At 36.0% G+C, this 17,470-nt stretch overlaps 1 protein-coding gene across 1 annotated transcript; it reads right to left on the reverse strand.

Moving 5' to 3' along the window:
• Positions 1 to 340: 340 nt before the first annotated feature.
• LOC130222396 (glutathione hydrolase 1 proenzyme-like) lies at positions 341 to 12,354 on the reverse strand. The gene is made up of 11 exons (XM_056454997.1): positions 12,224 to 12,354; positions 11,106 to 11,195; positions 10,386 to 10,575; positions 8,243 to 8,403; positions 7,997 to 8,146; positions 6,412 to 6,551; positions 3,820 to 3,998; positions 1,106 to 1,206; positions 899 to 1,023; positions 600 to 707; positions 341 to 487 (listed from the first exon to the last, which is right to left on the reverse strand). Exons 1-11 carry the CDS (start codon positions 12,270 to 12,272, stop codon positions 341 to 343), a joined length of 1,440 nt encoding a protein of 479 aa, XP_056310972.1. The 5' UTR covers positions 12,273 to 12,354.
• Positions 12,355 to 17,470: the final 5,116 nt, after the last annotated feature.

Genomic DNA, 17,470 nt, shown 5'->3' on the forward strand with positions numbered 1-17,470 from the left:
TGGTTTATTGTGTGTGGCGACCCCTGATGAATAAAGGGACTAAGCCGAAAACAAAATGAATGAATGATTAATAGATTTTATTACATTTGTCTGTATTTATTAATTAATTGTTATTGTTATTTCTGTAATTACAGAGTTATTTAACCATTGCACTGATGCACTGTCTGAATTAATAATAATAAAAAAATAAAGTTGAATCTAACCACGGCAATGTGGTGCTTGGCAAGTGTTAATTTTTAAAGCATCTTTAAAAAACAAACAAACTATTGTGGAGCTGTCTCTGCACAGCTGTTTCACTTATAAACACGGTAGACAACTGCAGCATAAACAGAAGCAGCGGTCAGTATCCAGCAGGTTTGCCATATTTCCTGAAGTCAGATGCAGCACAGATTTTGGTGCATTCTTTTCCAATCGCCTGAACCACTGAATCTTCAGTATCGTTACGTATAATAGTATGATTCTTCTTCTCCAAGCCTTTAATCACAGTCTGCAATCATAAAACAAAGTGTGGTATACAAAAATTGACGTAATCATCTGTTTTTTTGAACTTCTGAATCTAATTTGCATCACAAACTTGTAGTGAAGTGCAGAAATGCTACCTCATTAAAGTTATCATCCACATATGTCCCAATTGGTGTGATGTGAAATCTGGGTTGATCAACAGAGTTCTTCAGATCATAGCCAAAGTACAGGTAGTTCAGGATCACCTGAGATGAGAGAAACAGGTAAAGGACAAATACATTTAAAAATCACAACAAAAAACTCTTTATTTAGGCACATTCAAAAAAAATAGATGCTTTTTTCAGGTTCAGATGAATAAATCAAATGTCAATGTATTGATCATGTAAAGCTGATCAAATCTTAAACTGTTGAAATCTCCAGATGTGTTTTTTATCACCTGAACAACAGATGTGGTGATATTCATCCCTCCTTCTGCTCCAACCACCATTCTGACTTTTCTTCCTTTTCCTTTTCCTTTGTCCAGTATTATTGTGGGACACATTGATGACAGGGGTCTTTTACCTGGTCAAAAAAACAGCAACATTTACATTTATGTAGGTGATTTTACTTAATATTGTAACTCAAATGATTATGTTTTCTTTACCTCCTTCAATTTTGTTACGTTCACTCTTCATCTGAATGAAATCTGACATCTGGTCATTAAATATAATGCCTGAACTGCCTGACATCACACCAGAACCGAAACTGTGAGAACACGCACACCAAAGAGAGAGAGAGAGAGAGAGAGAGAGAGAGAGAGAGAGAGAGAGAGAGAGAGGGGGGGGGGGGGGGGGAGGGGGGGGGGGGGGAGAGATAAGTTAATTTTCACATTAACTGAAACATATGAAACACACACACGCACGCAAGCACGCGCACACACACACATACACACACACACACACAGATTATATTGAAATTTTTGTTTATATCTTCCAGAACAACTGACCACAGAGTTATGGGACCAGAAAAATATCAGCCCGTAAACATATTTTATACTTTAAATGAGGAAAATAAGCATGCGTTATGGATGTGACAAACAAGTCTGTGAGTTTAAAGTGTACAACATTGTGGAAATTCTGTGAATTAAACTGCACAACCCAAAAGAAACAATGATAATCAAAAGGAGAAGAGTCGGCTCATTGTACAATACAGATGACTGGTTTAATTTGATTTCATATTTTCACATTTATGAGGAAAAAGTGACGTTATGGATGTGACAGATGTGAAATTGCCACTTGTGTGACTTTGAGAAATCAAATATAATAGTTTGAAAAAACTGACAGAGACATTTTTGAGTATTTCTAAAGTACTGTAAAATACTTGCTTACACAAAAAACCCAGAAACCGTTTCCGTATTTTGGTGAAAACTAAATTTTATTCATGGCAAGGTTGACATTTGCACGGAATTGCCCATATCTATCTATCTATCTATCTATCTATCTATCTATCTATCTATCTATCTATCTATCTATCTATCTATCTATCTATCTATCTATCTATCTATCTATCTATCTATCTATCTATCTATCTATCTATCTATCTATCTATCTGTCTGTCTATCTATCTATCTATCTATCTATCTATCCTGTCTTTCTATCTATCCATCCATCCATCTATATGTCCGTCCGTCCGTCAATCCATCCATATATATATATATATATATATATACAGTTAAACTGAGAATTATTAGCCATCCTGTATTTTTTTCCTGCAATTTCTGTTTAACAGAAAGATTGTTTTCAACACATTTCTAAACACAATAGTTTTAAATACTCATTTTTACTGTAGATAAATGTATTTGTGTGTTTGCCACAATATTTTATATTTGAAATATATGATTTAATGGATTTAATATGTTCTTTTAATATGTATTTAATATGATTATAAGGGATCTTCAAAATGAAGTTTAATAGGTTGTGGACACATCTATTGAAGTAATTTAATTACTATGCAAAGGAATTAATCACACATGCAAAATTATCCAAAGTTTTTGCACCCCTCAATGTTGTAAAAACATGAAATACACATGAAAAAAAAATCTGTATCAGAAAAGCAGTATCTTACAAAAAAACAGCTCATTTGCAGCACGAGATCCTCATTTGCAGTCAAATATGTACTTGTTTAAAAAAAAAAAGTTTAAACACATCAGGACTGCTGAGAGAACATTTTTTTTGCCTCAAATAAAACAACAATAAAATACAAAGTGTAAATCTCTCTCTCTCTCTCTCTCTCTCTCTCTCTCTCTCTCTCTCTCTCTCTCTCTCTCTCTCTCTCTCTCTCTCTCTAGCTCATGTTTGTTCATGAATGAGCTCAACAGCAGAGCAGGCCAAGTTTAGCAGCTGTTCAACGTGCTCGAGAATGGTAGGCTGCGGCAACTGTCACTCATAGCAGTTGCTATGGTTACTACTAATGTTTGGGGGACGCACGTTCATTTTGAACTGTGATCAAAACTGACAGGATCTACCTGTGCATTTCATCTAATCTAATGCACAATCAGAGTCAAGAATTTCACCAGACCATGGAATAAAAATAAATAAATTCCACATATATCAATACAGATTCCATATATGGCATTAAATATATGATATAGTATAAACATATATTTTAAATTGAGTAGACCTGTATCATATCTGAAATTGTTGCAATTCATAATACTATTCCTATATGGATAGGGCATATATAAACATGCATACAGTATGTACGTATATATTACATTTCTGTATGCCAGAGGGGACAGGGGGTGTACTTGCTGGATGTATTAATGTTCCCCTACTGATAGATGCTGAAAAATCCAGCTTAAACCAGCCTAGGCTGGTTGGCTGGTTTTAGCTGGTCGGCCAGGCTGGTTTTAGAGAAGTTTTGGCCACTTTCAGGCTGGTTTCCAGCCATTTCCAGCCTGGTCTTAGCTGGTCAGGCTGGGAGATGACCAGCTAATACCAGCTTGACCAGCCTACTGAGGCTGGGAGCCCAGCCTAAACCAGCTATGTCCACCTTAAACCAGGCTGGTCAAGCTGGTTTTAGCTGGATTTAGCTGGTCATTTTCCAGCCTGACCAGCTAAGACCAGGCTGGAAATAGCTGGAAACCAGCCTGGAAATGGGCAAAACCCCTCTTAAACAAGGCTGGTCAACCAGCCTAGGCTGGTTTAAGCTGGATTTTTCAGCAGGGGACACTCACTCCAATACTGATTATCCAAAAAATTTGAATTGTTTTATCACTAAATGGACAGCTAGACAAGCTAAAAACATGTACAGTGAAGCCTGTCTTAAGTATGCAGTGTTTGGATGTGTATATTAAACTGGGTCTTTCTAATAACGTACTAGTTATTGATGCTGCTGGTCACTGCTACTGCATAGCCGTCTTTATCAAGGACAGACACGTGAGATGTGCCATTGTCATCATTGTCATCCAGCAGCTTGTTGCAGGCTGATGCAGTGTTATCTTTAATCTTCCTCCTGGTGTCGTCCGCAAAGCTGTCTGAAGTCATGTTTTTGATTAACTGTAAAACAAAATTAGGAAATAATGTAGACAGGAACAGTGAAAGGCTTTGAGAACATCAAAGTGTGCTGAGATCCTGTCTAATCTTTCTGTTAGATCAAAAGCAGCTAAAGTTGAGAAAGTGGAGAAATTCTATACTTGAGATGTGATTTGGCTTTAGGATTGCCTGGTATAGCAGTAGTGGAAAAATATTGGTGTATAAATTAAACACAGGCGACACGATGGCTCAGTGGTTAGCCCTGTCGCCACGCAGTTGGCATTTCTGTGTGGAGTTTGCATGTCCTCCCCGTGTTGGCGTGGGTTTCCTTCAGGTGCCCCTGTTTCCCCCACAATCGAAACATGTGCTATAGGGGAATTGATAAACTAAATTAGCCATAGTGTATGAGTGTGACTGTGAGAGTTTGTGTTTCCCAGTACTGGGTTGCTTGTTGGCGGTTCATTCCGCTGTGGCGACCCCTGTTGAATAATGGGACTAAGCTGAAGGAAAATAAGAGAATGAATATTAAAAAGTGATCAACATTTGAAGTCGATCATTTATTTATTTATTTATTCCCTACTGAAAAAAACAGCTTAAACCAGCCTAAGCTGGTCAGGCTGGTTTTAGCTGGTCACCCAAGCTGGTTTAGCTGGTTTCCCAGGCTGGTCATAGCTGGTTTGTCAGGCTGGTTTTAGAGGGGTTTTGGCCACTTTTTAGCTGGTCTTAGCTGGTCAGGTTGGTCTTAGCTGGTTTTAGCAGGTCAAGCTGGTCTTAGCTGGTTTTAGCTGGTCAGGCTAGTCTTAGCTGGTTTTAGCTGGTCAGGCTGGTTTTAGAGGGGTTTTGGCCACTTTTTAGCTTGTCTTAGTTGGTCAGGTTGGTCTTAGCTGGTCAAGCTTGTCTTAGCTGATTTTAGCTGGTCAAGCTGGTCAGGCTGGTTTTAGAGGGGTTTTGGCCACTTTTTAGCTGGTCTTAGTTGGTCAGGTTGGTCTCAGCTGGTGTTAGCTAGTCATAGCTGGTTTTAGAGAGGTTTTGGCCACTATTTAGCTGGTCTTAGTTGGTCAAGTTGGTCTTAGCTGGTTTTAGCAGGTCAGGCTGGTTTTTAGAGGGGTTTTGGCTACTTTTTAGCTGGTCAGGCTGGTTTTAGCTTGTCAGTCTGGTCTTGGCTGGTCAGGCTGGTTTTAGCTGGTCAGGCTGGCTGGTCTTAGTTGGTTTTAGCTGGTCAGGCTGGTCTTAGGTGGTCAGGCTGGCTGGTCTTAGCTGGTTTTAGCTGGTCAGGCTGGTCTTAGCTGTTTTTTTCAGCAGGGTTTATTTAGACATACATTTATTAAACAACAAACTTATTCCAATCAGGACAATTTAAAAAATCCTCTTCAAATGTTGACTACTGTATATCCTTATACTTTAAATATTTTATTTATAATGTAATATAATATAATATAATATGATGTAATGTAATGTAATGTAATGTAATGTAATGTAATGTAATGTAATATAATATAATATAATATAATATAATATAATATAATATAATATAATATAATATGGCGTGGGTTTCCTCCGGGTGCTCCGGTTTCCCCGACAGTCCAAACACATGCTGTTTAGGTCGATTGGGTAGGCTAAATTGGCTGTAGAGTATGAGTGTGTGAGTGAGTATGTATGGATGTTTCCCAGAGATGGGTTGCAGCTGGAAGGGCATCCGCTACATAAAACATGTCCTGGATAAGTTGGCGGTTCATTCCGCTGTGGTGACCCCAGATTAATAAAGTGACTAAGCCGAAAAGAAAATGAATATATATTTTGAATATATTTTGGTAAGATATCATGATTTTGCTAATTGCGGTATTTGTTGGTAGGTGTTTATTAAACTTCAGGGAGTACATTTTATACAGTGGTTGTCCAGACAGCCTCTACACAACCTTAAAGGCACAGCATGAATTTTGGCCACTAGGGGGCACATATTCAAAACAAACAAAGGCATATTTGGATGAGGGTATGACTGAGTGTGGAATCATGGGAGTTGTGGTCTGCATTACATCCTGCAGAAATCATGTTGAAGGAAAAGTAAAGTATTTAAAATGTATTAACACCCACAAAACACGACGTTAAATATATCTGTGTCTGCCCCTTGTATCAAGTACAATTATAATTTAGCCAAAAAACCATTGACCATATTTGGGTCAGTTGTGAACATTAATGATCAACTGAGCAGAGAACAATTTAACTTATTGCACTTAACCAATGCAGTATATATGCAGTACATGGTACCCGTAAAACTACTTTCTATTGTTAGTAAAAGTTTGTCTCAGCGGCATTATGAATAGTTTTTAAAAGAAAGCTTTTCACTTAAGAGAGCTCCTTAGTTGTGGGATAACATGTTTTGTGAATACAGGACTTTATTATAATGGCCCAAGGAATTCATAACTAGAGTTGAACTCACCTCAGTGACGCTTTTATCATAACGTGGGTCCGACAGATTATTCTTCAAGGCATTAGATAAGCAGAAAGCCTCTATGATGCGATGATAGGTCAAAGTCTTATTCTCTGTTGTGGACACACTTTTCTTTGAGAAGCCGAAACCTGTAGAACCTGAAATCAAATGTTTAAGTACCTGAATTGAACCTTATTTCTGCAGTATATTTAAGAATTAAAGTGTAAAATTAAGTGTTTGTGAATCCTCAACATCTGACACATCTCTGACGTGTGAATGTCGCCCTATATATGTATGTGTGTGTGTGTGTTCTCGGTTTATATGTTGTAAAGCACTGCAGGTTAAGGTCAGATAAGCGGGGGTACAAGGGGCTCAAAATAAAAGTATAATAAAAATAAACATATTCTACATACACTACAACCAACTTAGTTCAACTGACCCAGCTGAAACTCGTACCAGTGACCTTCTTGCTGAGAGGCGACATTGCTAACCACTGAGCCACTGTTCGCCCCAAAATAAACATATTAAAAAACATATAAGAAGAAGGGAAGGAATTAATACTGACTTTTTGCCTAATCTAGTTTAATTTCTTACACCAGCTTTATTATACTCCATCCAGATTACACAAATTTAAAAACAGCATTTCTCCCCTCTGCTTCAGATAGAAGAAGGTACATGTTAGCATTCTACATGGCTGTGCCCTAAAGTGAAAGTGTTGTGGGTACAAGTGTGCAATATCATATCACAGATTCATGGAATTGATTTTCCATTGGATCCAGAGATATGTTTATTGGGCAATTATACAAATTCTAATCTCCAGCATAACTATGCTATTAAACTTACTGAAATGTTGCTGACAATAGCTAAAAAATGCATTGCTTTGAAATGGAAAACAGACAGTGATGTACCGATTGGACTGTGGATCTCAGAAGTTTGCAACTGTATACCATTGGAGAAGATCACATATTCTTTGAGAGGAAAGGGTGAATTATTTTAAAAGATTTGGAATCCATTTTTGAATTATATTAAAACAGCACCACATGATTTGATTTGACAAAATAGTTTTTTCCACTGGTTTATACTGTATCTCCTCCCTTTTTATTTATTTGTTTTTATTTAACTTATTTTATTTTATACACTGTGTGTGTTTTACTTTAGTTTGTTTGTTGCTTAGTTTTGATGTTCTTTATTGTTAACTTTTGAAAAACAAATGAAAATATACAATTAAAAAAATACTGACTTTTTGCAGTTTTATCATGTACTGAGTCAAGTGGTATGACATTTGTGTACAGAGTAAACTAAATATAATTCTTCCTGATTACACATGCGCACACACACACACATTTTCTGAACATTTTTTTTGTGTCAAGCTCACACCTGTTTCTTTGCTAAGGTAAATAAATTGTTTCTTTTCATCAAAAAATGGCGATTTTTTATTTTTATTTCGATATTTCTATCTCTGATAATCACTCTGGTATGCAAATAAAACGTATCGTCACTGTCTTTGCTCAATAACACACTCTAAAAGCACATAAAAATGTGAACTTAAAAAAACGAAGTAAATGTAATTTGCTTCTACCTTTTGTACCGTTGCCCAGGAGTATTTTCATTATCAGAGCGAGCACAGGTCCACCGAATGGAGCAGTTGGAGCATAGAATGTGTACCTCCCCACTGTAAAATTCAATGCATACTCTGTCAACTCTGGTTTATAATCCTTTAGGTCTTCACGTGTGATATTTCCTCCTGTGTTTGGAGAAACAAACTGTCAGACAAATTTGCCAAAGACAAAATACCAGTAGACTCTCAACTATGTAACATGATGTATGCAAAAAAAATAACCTGCAGCGTTGATATCATTCACTAGAGTCTGAGTCAGTGACCCGTTGTAAAATGCATTTGCTCCATTTTTTGCTATCTTCCTGTAGGTGGCAGCTAGTTGGGGAAAACTTATGGTATCATTTTCCTTCAAGGTGGTATTGTGTGAGTCACAAAAGACTTCACTGGAAAGAAAAGAAAGACAAGAGCAGAATCAAGAGGATGTTATCATGACAGTTTTTAACATGCATTTGTCCAATGTGCAGTTACGCACTGCAAAAATGTTCTTCGTTTTAGGGTTTTTGTCTCGTTTCTAGTACAAATATCTAAAAATATTTAAATCAAGAAGCATTTTATAGACAAGGAGAAAAATATTGTCTTGTTTTCAGAAATAATGAGTCAAAATTAAGTAAGTTTTTCTTTAAATCAAGCAAAATAATCTACCAGCGGGGTAAGCAAAAAAAATAATCATATGTCGAAAGGAAAAACTAGATTATTTTGTTTGGAAAAAGTAATTGAGAAAAACTGTAATACAGACATATAGAGCTTTATTTTAACCATCTAGTCGCAAAGTCCAAAGTGCAGGGCACAAAACCATTAAGCATGTCAGAATCCACTTTTGCTGTTTTAATGACGGAAAAATCTGCTCTGCACTGCTGCGCATGGTCTAACAGGGTTGAGCTTATTCTCTTAATAAGTTATAGGTGTGTTTTGAGACTAAACCAATCAGAGTCTCATCTCTCATTCCCTTTAAGAGTCAGTTGCATCACGCCATAGTGCATTTGCTATTTACATGACGGACTTTGTAAGTGAAAAAACAGAGCGCTTCACTAGTGAGAAAACAGTTAAACAGAGCATCTACAGCGCGAGGACGAGCCTTTACTTTCCAATCGGCCTTTACTTTCACTTTCTCGTGGATAAGGAAACGTGTTGTATGCACAGACATAGCCTATACATATTTAATTTCCTTTGTTAAGAGCAAAGATTTGTGTCAAAACAATTTCTAAATTCAGTTCTAATCTCCAGCAAATGAATAAATGAACAATAAAATGAGTCCAGCGCAGAGCCAATTAGTTGAGCGCATCGCTTGCACATTGCTTAATACACACAGGATGTACAGCAATACACAAATATCTTTACAAATAAAAAGAATTAAAGGATTAAAATATTACAAAAAATATTATTTTCTACATAAAAATAAAAACCACAGCCTTCATGCCTTCTTCATCTCGGGGGGCTTTTTCAGTTTATTCACGACAAGTTGTTTTGGTATAATGTTAGTATTATTAGCAGTATTATTTATTATCTGCATATTTGAATTTGTTTTAATAAAAACAAGCTTAGATTTGCCCACCTGTCAGGTTTTAGAGCATATGGCATGTGTATTTGGATATAACTCCAAAGTTTTTTGACCACACTTAATTATTATTGTTTATTTATTCGTTTGCTGGGTATTAGAACTGAATTTAAAAATAGTTTTGAAACAAATCTTTGAGATTAACAAACGAAATTAATTATTTACAGGCTAATAGATGTCTGTGCATACAACACGTTTCCTTATCTACGAAAGAGAGTGAAAGTGATAGTAAAGAATGGGCAGGCTCATCTCTCATTCTCACGCTGTAGATGCTCTGTTTAACTGTTTTCTCTCTAGTGAAGTGTTCAGTTTTTACACTTACAAAGTCCGCCATGTAAATAGCAAATGTGCCATGGTGCGACGCAACTGACTCTTAAAGAGAATGGAAGATGAGACTCTGATTGGTTTATTTTCATAACACACCTATAACTCATTAAGAGAATAAGCTCAACCCTGTTAGACCATGCACCTTAAAATAACAAAGGTGGATGCAGATACGCCCTTTATGCTTTTGCACCTCCCTTCTAGACCAGAACACCCATGAGTCCACAAGGTGGTGCAAATGGATTTGCTATTTGAACAACGGGGAAATTAAGGTTGCGTTGGTCTGATAAAGCAACACGTCACAGAAACACATCTTGCGCCTTATTGTACTGGTTGTATGATAGGGCTCCATAGTGTTACAGGTATGATAGTATCAGAACCAAAGACCTTTAGGCATTTGTTATGTTTATCTGTGTCCAAAATATATTCAGTTTCTATTCTGCCAGACTCATTCTCTCTGTTTATGTGGTACATTAATATTCTCACCGCAATGCTGCATTTTTCAGAATTTTCTCTTTTTCATCATTGATGGCATTGGCCAGGGCTTTGCCAATCTTAAACCCCTCTGATGCCAGCTTTATACTGGGCACAAACAGCTCTTTCCATGGCAGTCTCCCGTACCTTTTGTGTGCCATTTCATAACCACGCAGTTCTCCTGGTACAGCTATTAATAATCCTGACAATCAGGACAAAAACAAAAGAGAAGATCAAGTCATTTATGATCCTACACTGGAAGAAATAATCTGTTTGCTTTTTACAGGGATTATCATTAGGGCGAGACAGAATCTGCAGACGTCTTTTGTTATTTCTGTGCAGAATATTGAAAAAAACCTGTGGATTTATCCAGAATGAATTTGGGAGTCTCATAACTAAAACTTAAAGCATGAAATAAAAAATAAATTTTTCCTTTAAGGTTTATAATGCAAATCCAGATCCATTTGTTTGGTAAACAAGTAATAAACATATAATATGTCTATTAAAAGACAGAACTGTATAATAAATAAATCATAAAACATCCAAAATCCAGAATATTCATGCAATTAATATAAAAATAAATACATTTTCAGTAAAATAGATGGACTAATATTGGCACATTTCTGCATGCACAGATTCTGTGTGGACCTAATTATCATCAACATCTTCTGTCTGGATTACTGTGCTTAATAAATCTGTTTTAAAGGTGTAATTATTTATGATGGTTTATACCTGGATACTGTTTTTGAGGATCATTGTCAAACATGTCTGCTGTAGCACTCATTGGGGCAGTCTCTCGAGCATTAATTGTCTCCACCTTTCCTGTGGATAAACACAATAAACTTTACATTTTCATTTAACACCGTGAGGACTTGGTCATAGCCCATGAAATAATGCTAATTAGTAATTGCTAATTAGTAACTTTGACTATTCTTTTGATTCAGTGGTTCAGAGCACTTCTCAAATCAGCAAGCTGACTTCAGTAAATGAGACTTTGATAGGTCAATACTGAACTGTTCAAATGTTTTGAAAATGCAATGTTTCTCTATTTTGGGAGGTGATCTTTGTACAATCATAAAATTTATATCCATTTATATCGGCCAGTCTGGATTAATTTTCTGGCCCGCATTATAATGGAGATTAATGTATTTTTTGTGATAATTTGAGCTCAAAAGAAGTACACATTAAGCTTCATGTTTGTGCCATCTTACTGCAGTTGACAGTCCTAAAGCCTGTTGCATTGTTGTTCTCATTCTTACACATACACGTGGTCAATGTTCTAAATAGTTCAACCTCGCCATTGTGTCGATTATTATGCGTGTTAATATGTGTGTCATGATTATTACTTGAGGTTGTGGTTACGAATAGAGCATATGAAGGTGTTAACTGCATTGTTGTATTTTTGCTACTTTAACAATGTTGATAAGCCATGCGGGCCATTTCTTTCCATTTCGTGCTGAATGCAGTTGACCAATCATAACAGACTGGATCATTAGACCAATTACCAGAGATTAATATCGTGCAATGGAGGGTTCTGGAAAAAATGAATCACTGAAGAAAACATGTGGAATTCAGTTGGATAATTTGGTAAAAATAAATGCATATTATAAGACAGTAAAAGTGCTTTTTTTAACCTCACACACATTACAGCTTGGATACAGTGAAGCTCTCTTTCTTTTCTTTAACTGCAGACTTGTATTATATATTACACAGGAACATTTCAGCAGTGCAACATGTGATTTATAAAGATAATCATTAAAGGATGTTCAGTTTTTTGTTTCTTTCAAACTAAATCAAGACTTTATGCCACTATAGTGGAGTTCTGATTATGTTTCTCAAAGTCTTCCTACCATTCGAAGCATTGTATATGGTGAACACCAGTCCTCCACCGATGCCCATACTCTGAGGGTTAATCACACTCACACACAGCAGAGCAGCGATAGCGGCATCCACTGCTGAACCCCCACGCTTCAGGATATCCCTGCAAAGAGAGAGTCATTGAGAACAACAGAGCCTTTTCCAGTTATTAGTACATATTATTAATAGGTTAGTAATAAGTAAAAGTTAGAAGAACAACAAAAAGCTGATGTCATGGCCCTGACCTGACAGTCTTGTCTGTCCTGTCAGTGTTTAAGATTTGCCTGTTTGTCCTGTGCTTATTTACATTGCTGTGCCTTCATTTGTGTTGGCCATGTGCTCCTCTTGTCTTTCCTTGTTTTCACTCACCCTGCCCTCTCATTTAGACCTTGTGTTACGTGTTTAAGTTGTTAAGATATTAAAGAGGATGAAACGTAACAATCAGTGAGTCTACTGATGCTGGATGAGTGAGAACACATGACCACTTGTTAAGTGAAACAAATTAAGTATTTAATATTCAGGGAATGTAAAACAATGAATAGAGAATGCATTATAAATGTAATGTTAAATAATCAAATTAAAGAAAATAGGAGCGTTGCCAAAACAAAGAAATAAATATAACAAAACGATCTAACTAAACCCCAAACCACTAAACTGACTAACCAAAGAAAAATGCAGAAACAAAACCGTAATCTTCAGCACGTAGCTTAACTAAACTTCATAACCTCAAAACATGATTACACATGTGGCAACGCCTCCTTTAACTAACTAACAAATAAATATCCTGCTCACATTACTAGAGTTCTCGTAAAGTACACACTGTTAGCCATTAGCAAAACACAATCTCATATAATCCAATTCTCACAAAGATCGTTCAGTTTCTCACTAGATAACAACTGAGCTGCACAAGCATATCTAATAACGCAGTCTCTTGATAATGAGAAAACTAGAACACAGCAAATCGTAAGCAAATCATAAGCAAAACACAGATGAACAGGCTGGCCGACACAAGTGAGGAGTCTGGCTGTAAGCCAAGCGCTGCTGCTGCTGCTGCTTCTTCTTCTTCTTCTTCTTCTTCTTCTTCTTCTTCTTCTTCTTCTTCTTCTTCTTCTTCTTCTTCTTCTTCTTCTTCTTCTTCTTCTTCTTCTTCTTCTTCTTCTTCTTCTTCTTCTTCTTCTTCTTCTTCTTCTTCTTCTTCTTCTTCTTCTTCTTCTTCTTCTTCTTCTTCTTCTTCTTCTTCTTCTTCTTCTTCTTCTTCTTCTTCTTCTTCTTCTTCTTCTTCTTCTTCTTCTTCTTCTTCTTCTTCTTCTTCTTCTTCTTCTTCTTCTTTCTCTTCTTCTTCTTCTTCTTCTTCTTCTTCTTCTTCTTCTTCTTCTTCTTCTTCTTCTTCTTGGTGTTTATTGGCGGTTCGCATTCTAAACAGAGCCAAGCGCTCCTGAAGAACACACACGGCTTTTATACTGAGCAGACCAGGTTCTGATTGGCGTGTCGATGGTGATTGACAGCTCCTTGGACCAATGGTTGCACACCTAGAACCAGCACATGACACACAGCGGACAAAAAAGAAGAGCACGCAAAACAGAACAAACAAAACATACGTGAAACGTAACACCTTGTTATCCTGATTGTTTTCACCTGTCTCTCGTGTGCTTTGTTCTATATATTGTGCAATGTGTTCTCATTTCTTTGCTGGTTCGTTCCATGTGAGCTTGTCTTGTATCCTTGCCTTGTATCTTTACTGAGCTTTTTGACTTGCCTGTTCTAGTTCTCGTGTCTACTTGTTGTTTGCTGCTACTACTTCTTTTGTTCGTTCCTAGTGTTTACTTAATGTGTTCTAATCTTTATCTTGCTTTTATCCTTTGAACCATTTTTGTTCCATTTTCCTGTCAGTCCCGGTCTTATTAGTAGTTGATAATTAGTAGTTGTTTAATTACTTTCTTTAAGATTCTTGAAGTCTCTATTTCAGTTTCTGTTTTATCCGATTGCCCAAGTCAGTCTAGTTATCTTCTAGTATTTATATTTGATTTGGTTAGTTTTATTGTATATTATTGCTGCCCTGTCTAGTGTCTTATAATTTTCCAGTCCTGACCTCCCTGGCCAGCCAGTCTGGAGTTTACATGGCTTGCTCCAGCATCAAGCTCTGGTTTCGACCACTGTTGCTCCTACTCCTGGCTGGCTGTTCATTTAAGTGGCATCTTGTCTCTACCACTGGCTTCCCTGTGTTATTGCCCCTACCGTTTGGACCTTGTCATCCCCTTGTCTGTCTACTTGTGCCTTATTCTGTCCATAAACAGCTTTGCATAGTTCATTGCTGCAACTGGGTCCACTTTCTTGCAACCAACCGTGACAGCTGATGCACATTTGCAGGTAACTACAATAAATGATCTACTAACATGTAAACTAAACATTAATTTACTAATTATGATTTAAGGCATGTGCTATTCATGAAAATAACTTTAACTACAACATGAGTTCAAGTGTGAATGGCTGAAATGTGGGAATAATGAATAAAGCCATCTTAATAAATTGTTAGTACATGTATTAATTAAGACTTTAGTTTTAGCTAATAACTCGTTACCTGTAAATGTCTCTTTAGGTCATGACTTTACTTGGAGGAGCACATTATCATTAACTCATACTTAAAACGGGTCATTTTGATATTGACTCAAGAGTTTAATCTCAGGAGCTGATAAGCAGTTAAGAATGAGTTCATGTTGATGTGCCTCTCTAAGTAAAGACAAGACATGAAGATAAAGAACATTGACAGCTCATGGGTTCATGTTGGTTAAATTTAGCTTAAAACTAAAGCATTAATTAATGCATTAATTAGCATACAAGTAATTAGGATAGTAATTATTTAAGCATGAACTCGTGTAGTTCATGATTAGTGCATGTTGTAACTTATCATTAGTTCATAATGAAGTAATGTTTACATTCAGTACATCAATATTCATGTATTGTTATTGTAAAGTGTTATTCATTTGCATTAGCTTTATTCAGCTTCGTAACACAGAGACACATCAGTTATACTGAAATGAGCTTTCAAATATTTAATTGTGGACATTGTTTTTATTATCATAATGTTACATCTGAGCCCAGTGGAAATCATAACTACGCTGCAAATTCTAACAGTTCTCTCTTCCTGTCTGAAACTAATCTATGCATTTTTTTTTTATTTCTGCAAAGATAATAAGTGTAAGTGTTATTTAATAACAATTTAGACACGTGTAACTAGTTTAGACCACATTTTGAACACAATGACTTAAAATATCTTAAACTGAAATGTAAAAATAATTCACTTATATAAAAACAAACCAGATTTGACACCATAAAAAAGCTAAACATTTTAAACAAAAATAAAAGTGGAAAATTTAGAACACTAAACAATAAAACGTTAGTCATAGTCAAACGTTAGTCATGTATTATCTAAATTGAACTAGCAGAACTAGGAGGTGCTGCAGCAATCTCAGCACCCATAGTTCACAAGTCTATGTTACTACCCACTTCTGATTATAAGAACTAAGTTAGGAAAATAAGCATCAAGTACTTGAGTACTAATCAGATTGAAAATAAACCCCCTGTAAATGCATAGTCGAGGGTTGCAGAATTTTCACTGCTCACATAATGAATAATGTTGAAAACATGAATGTAGCGGCTCTTTATAATCATACCTTCCAATCACTGAGCAGGTTTCTGCATCTGTTACCACTGCTGCTTTAGGATAGCAAAAACCCATGGGTGCAGGACGTGGAATGTGTGTCACAGCAGATCTCTGAGACAGCGTCAAAAACAAAACTATTGCAATTAAAAAAGCAACGACCATATACCTGAAAGAAGAACAGCAGAGTTTGAGATGTTTTTGTAGTAATGGTGTAATGTAATTAGCTAATTATTTAATAAACAAACTAAATTCTAATGTTCTTTGGTAAATATGTCACATGATCATATTATCATGGATATTCAGAACCTCTCTCTGTGCATTCTTCATTAGCTCTGTGATTTGCTTAATTCAGTAGCTCATAAATGAAACTACCAGTGAAAGAACAACCAATGACCACCAGCTTTTCATTCTAGCAGTCAAACATTTCCCAGATCACTGACTAACATTCTGTTAAAGTTATAAACAAATGTTCTTCTTTAATTTAACATTATTATTAAATTAATATATTAAAGTTATGTGGTATTTAATGATGTTCTGAAGATTTTAGCAAAAGTTGTATTATTTGTAAAAGTTTTTTGTTGTCGTTTTTGTCTTCATAATTATGAAAGATCACATTCAGAGAAACTTTCTTGGAGAAAACTTCACTTGTACACTGGAATGTGCCAATGCTCTGACAAAATTATCTCAAAATTTATGACGGGTTGCCACATGAGGGAGAGTAAATAGTGAGTACATTTTCATTTTTGGGTGAACTGTCCTTTGTTAAAAAGTGTACAGTGCCTTTTGAAAGGCTGCCTCTCCAGTGACAGCTTGTGACATACAGCTGGATGAAGATTCAGAAATAGAGAGAGCAGTATCACATCAATTCACAAATGATTTATTTCGAAACAACAAAAACAAACTACTTTTGTTTTAGGTCAGAAAAGGTGACTTTATGATCACTGTGAAACTCAATTAAATTGTATTTATTGGACAGATAGATAGAACGACAGACAGAGAGACAGAGAGACAGAGAGACAGAGAGACAGATAGATAGATAGATAGATAGATAGATAGATAGATAGATAGATAGATAGATAGATAGAAGGACGGACGGACGGACGGACGGACGGACAGACGGACAGACAGAGACTTACCTTCTAAAACCATCCAAGAGACCAGGTAAAATCCCATAAGGCTTAATTTCCTGATATCCAAATCTGCTACTCATGTTTACAGACAAGACTGGACTGGGCTTATAGAATCTGTCAGAAACAAAAACGTAATGGTAAATGTTTAAACCAACAACATATTGGCTGTCATTTCTTACACACAAAACAAAACATCCTATTTTAAACACATAAAATTTTACTCGCTGCTCTATTTGTGATTGTAAAGGGGAATAATATATAAATATATATATATATATATTAAAATATATAATATATATAAATATCAGAATGAAACACCCTTCTAACAAAAAAAAGAAAACATGTCATATTATTAATGTGGAAATGCAGAAGGCTACAAAAACAAGACATTAAGAGTAACTAAAATTGCGATTTGTTTCTTTGGATTAATCTCTGTGTTGAAGTGACCC

The sequence above is a fragment of the Danio aesculapii genome, chromosome 1 (genome assembly GCF_903798145.1).
Source record: "Danio aesculapii chromosome 1, fDanAes4.1, whole genome shotgun sequence".
Lineage (NCBI taxonomy): Eukaryota > Metazoa > Chordata > Actinopteri > Cypriniformes > Danionidae > Danio > Danio aesculapii.

What these genes read in the sequence shown, in the direction of transcription:
- LOC130222396 (XM_056454997.1), bottom strand. Translation starts at nt 12,272, where the DNA reads ATGGGCATCGGTGGAGGACTGGTGTTCACCATATACAATGCTTCGAAT. An exon ending in CTGAAAAATGCAGCATTGCG is followed by an intron (nt 8,404 to 10,385) that starts GTGAGAATATTA and finishes TTTTCTTTCCAG; the next exon opens with TGAAGTCTTTTGTGACTCAC. An exon ending in ACGTAACAAAATTGAAGGAG is followed by an intron (nt 1,024 to 1,105) that starts GTAAAGAAAACA and finishes TTTTTTGACCAG; the next exon opens with GTAAAAGACCCCTGTCATCA.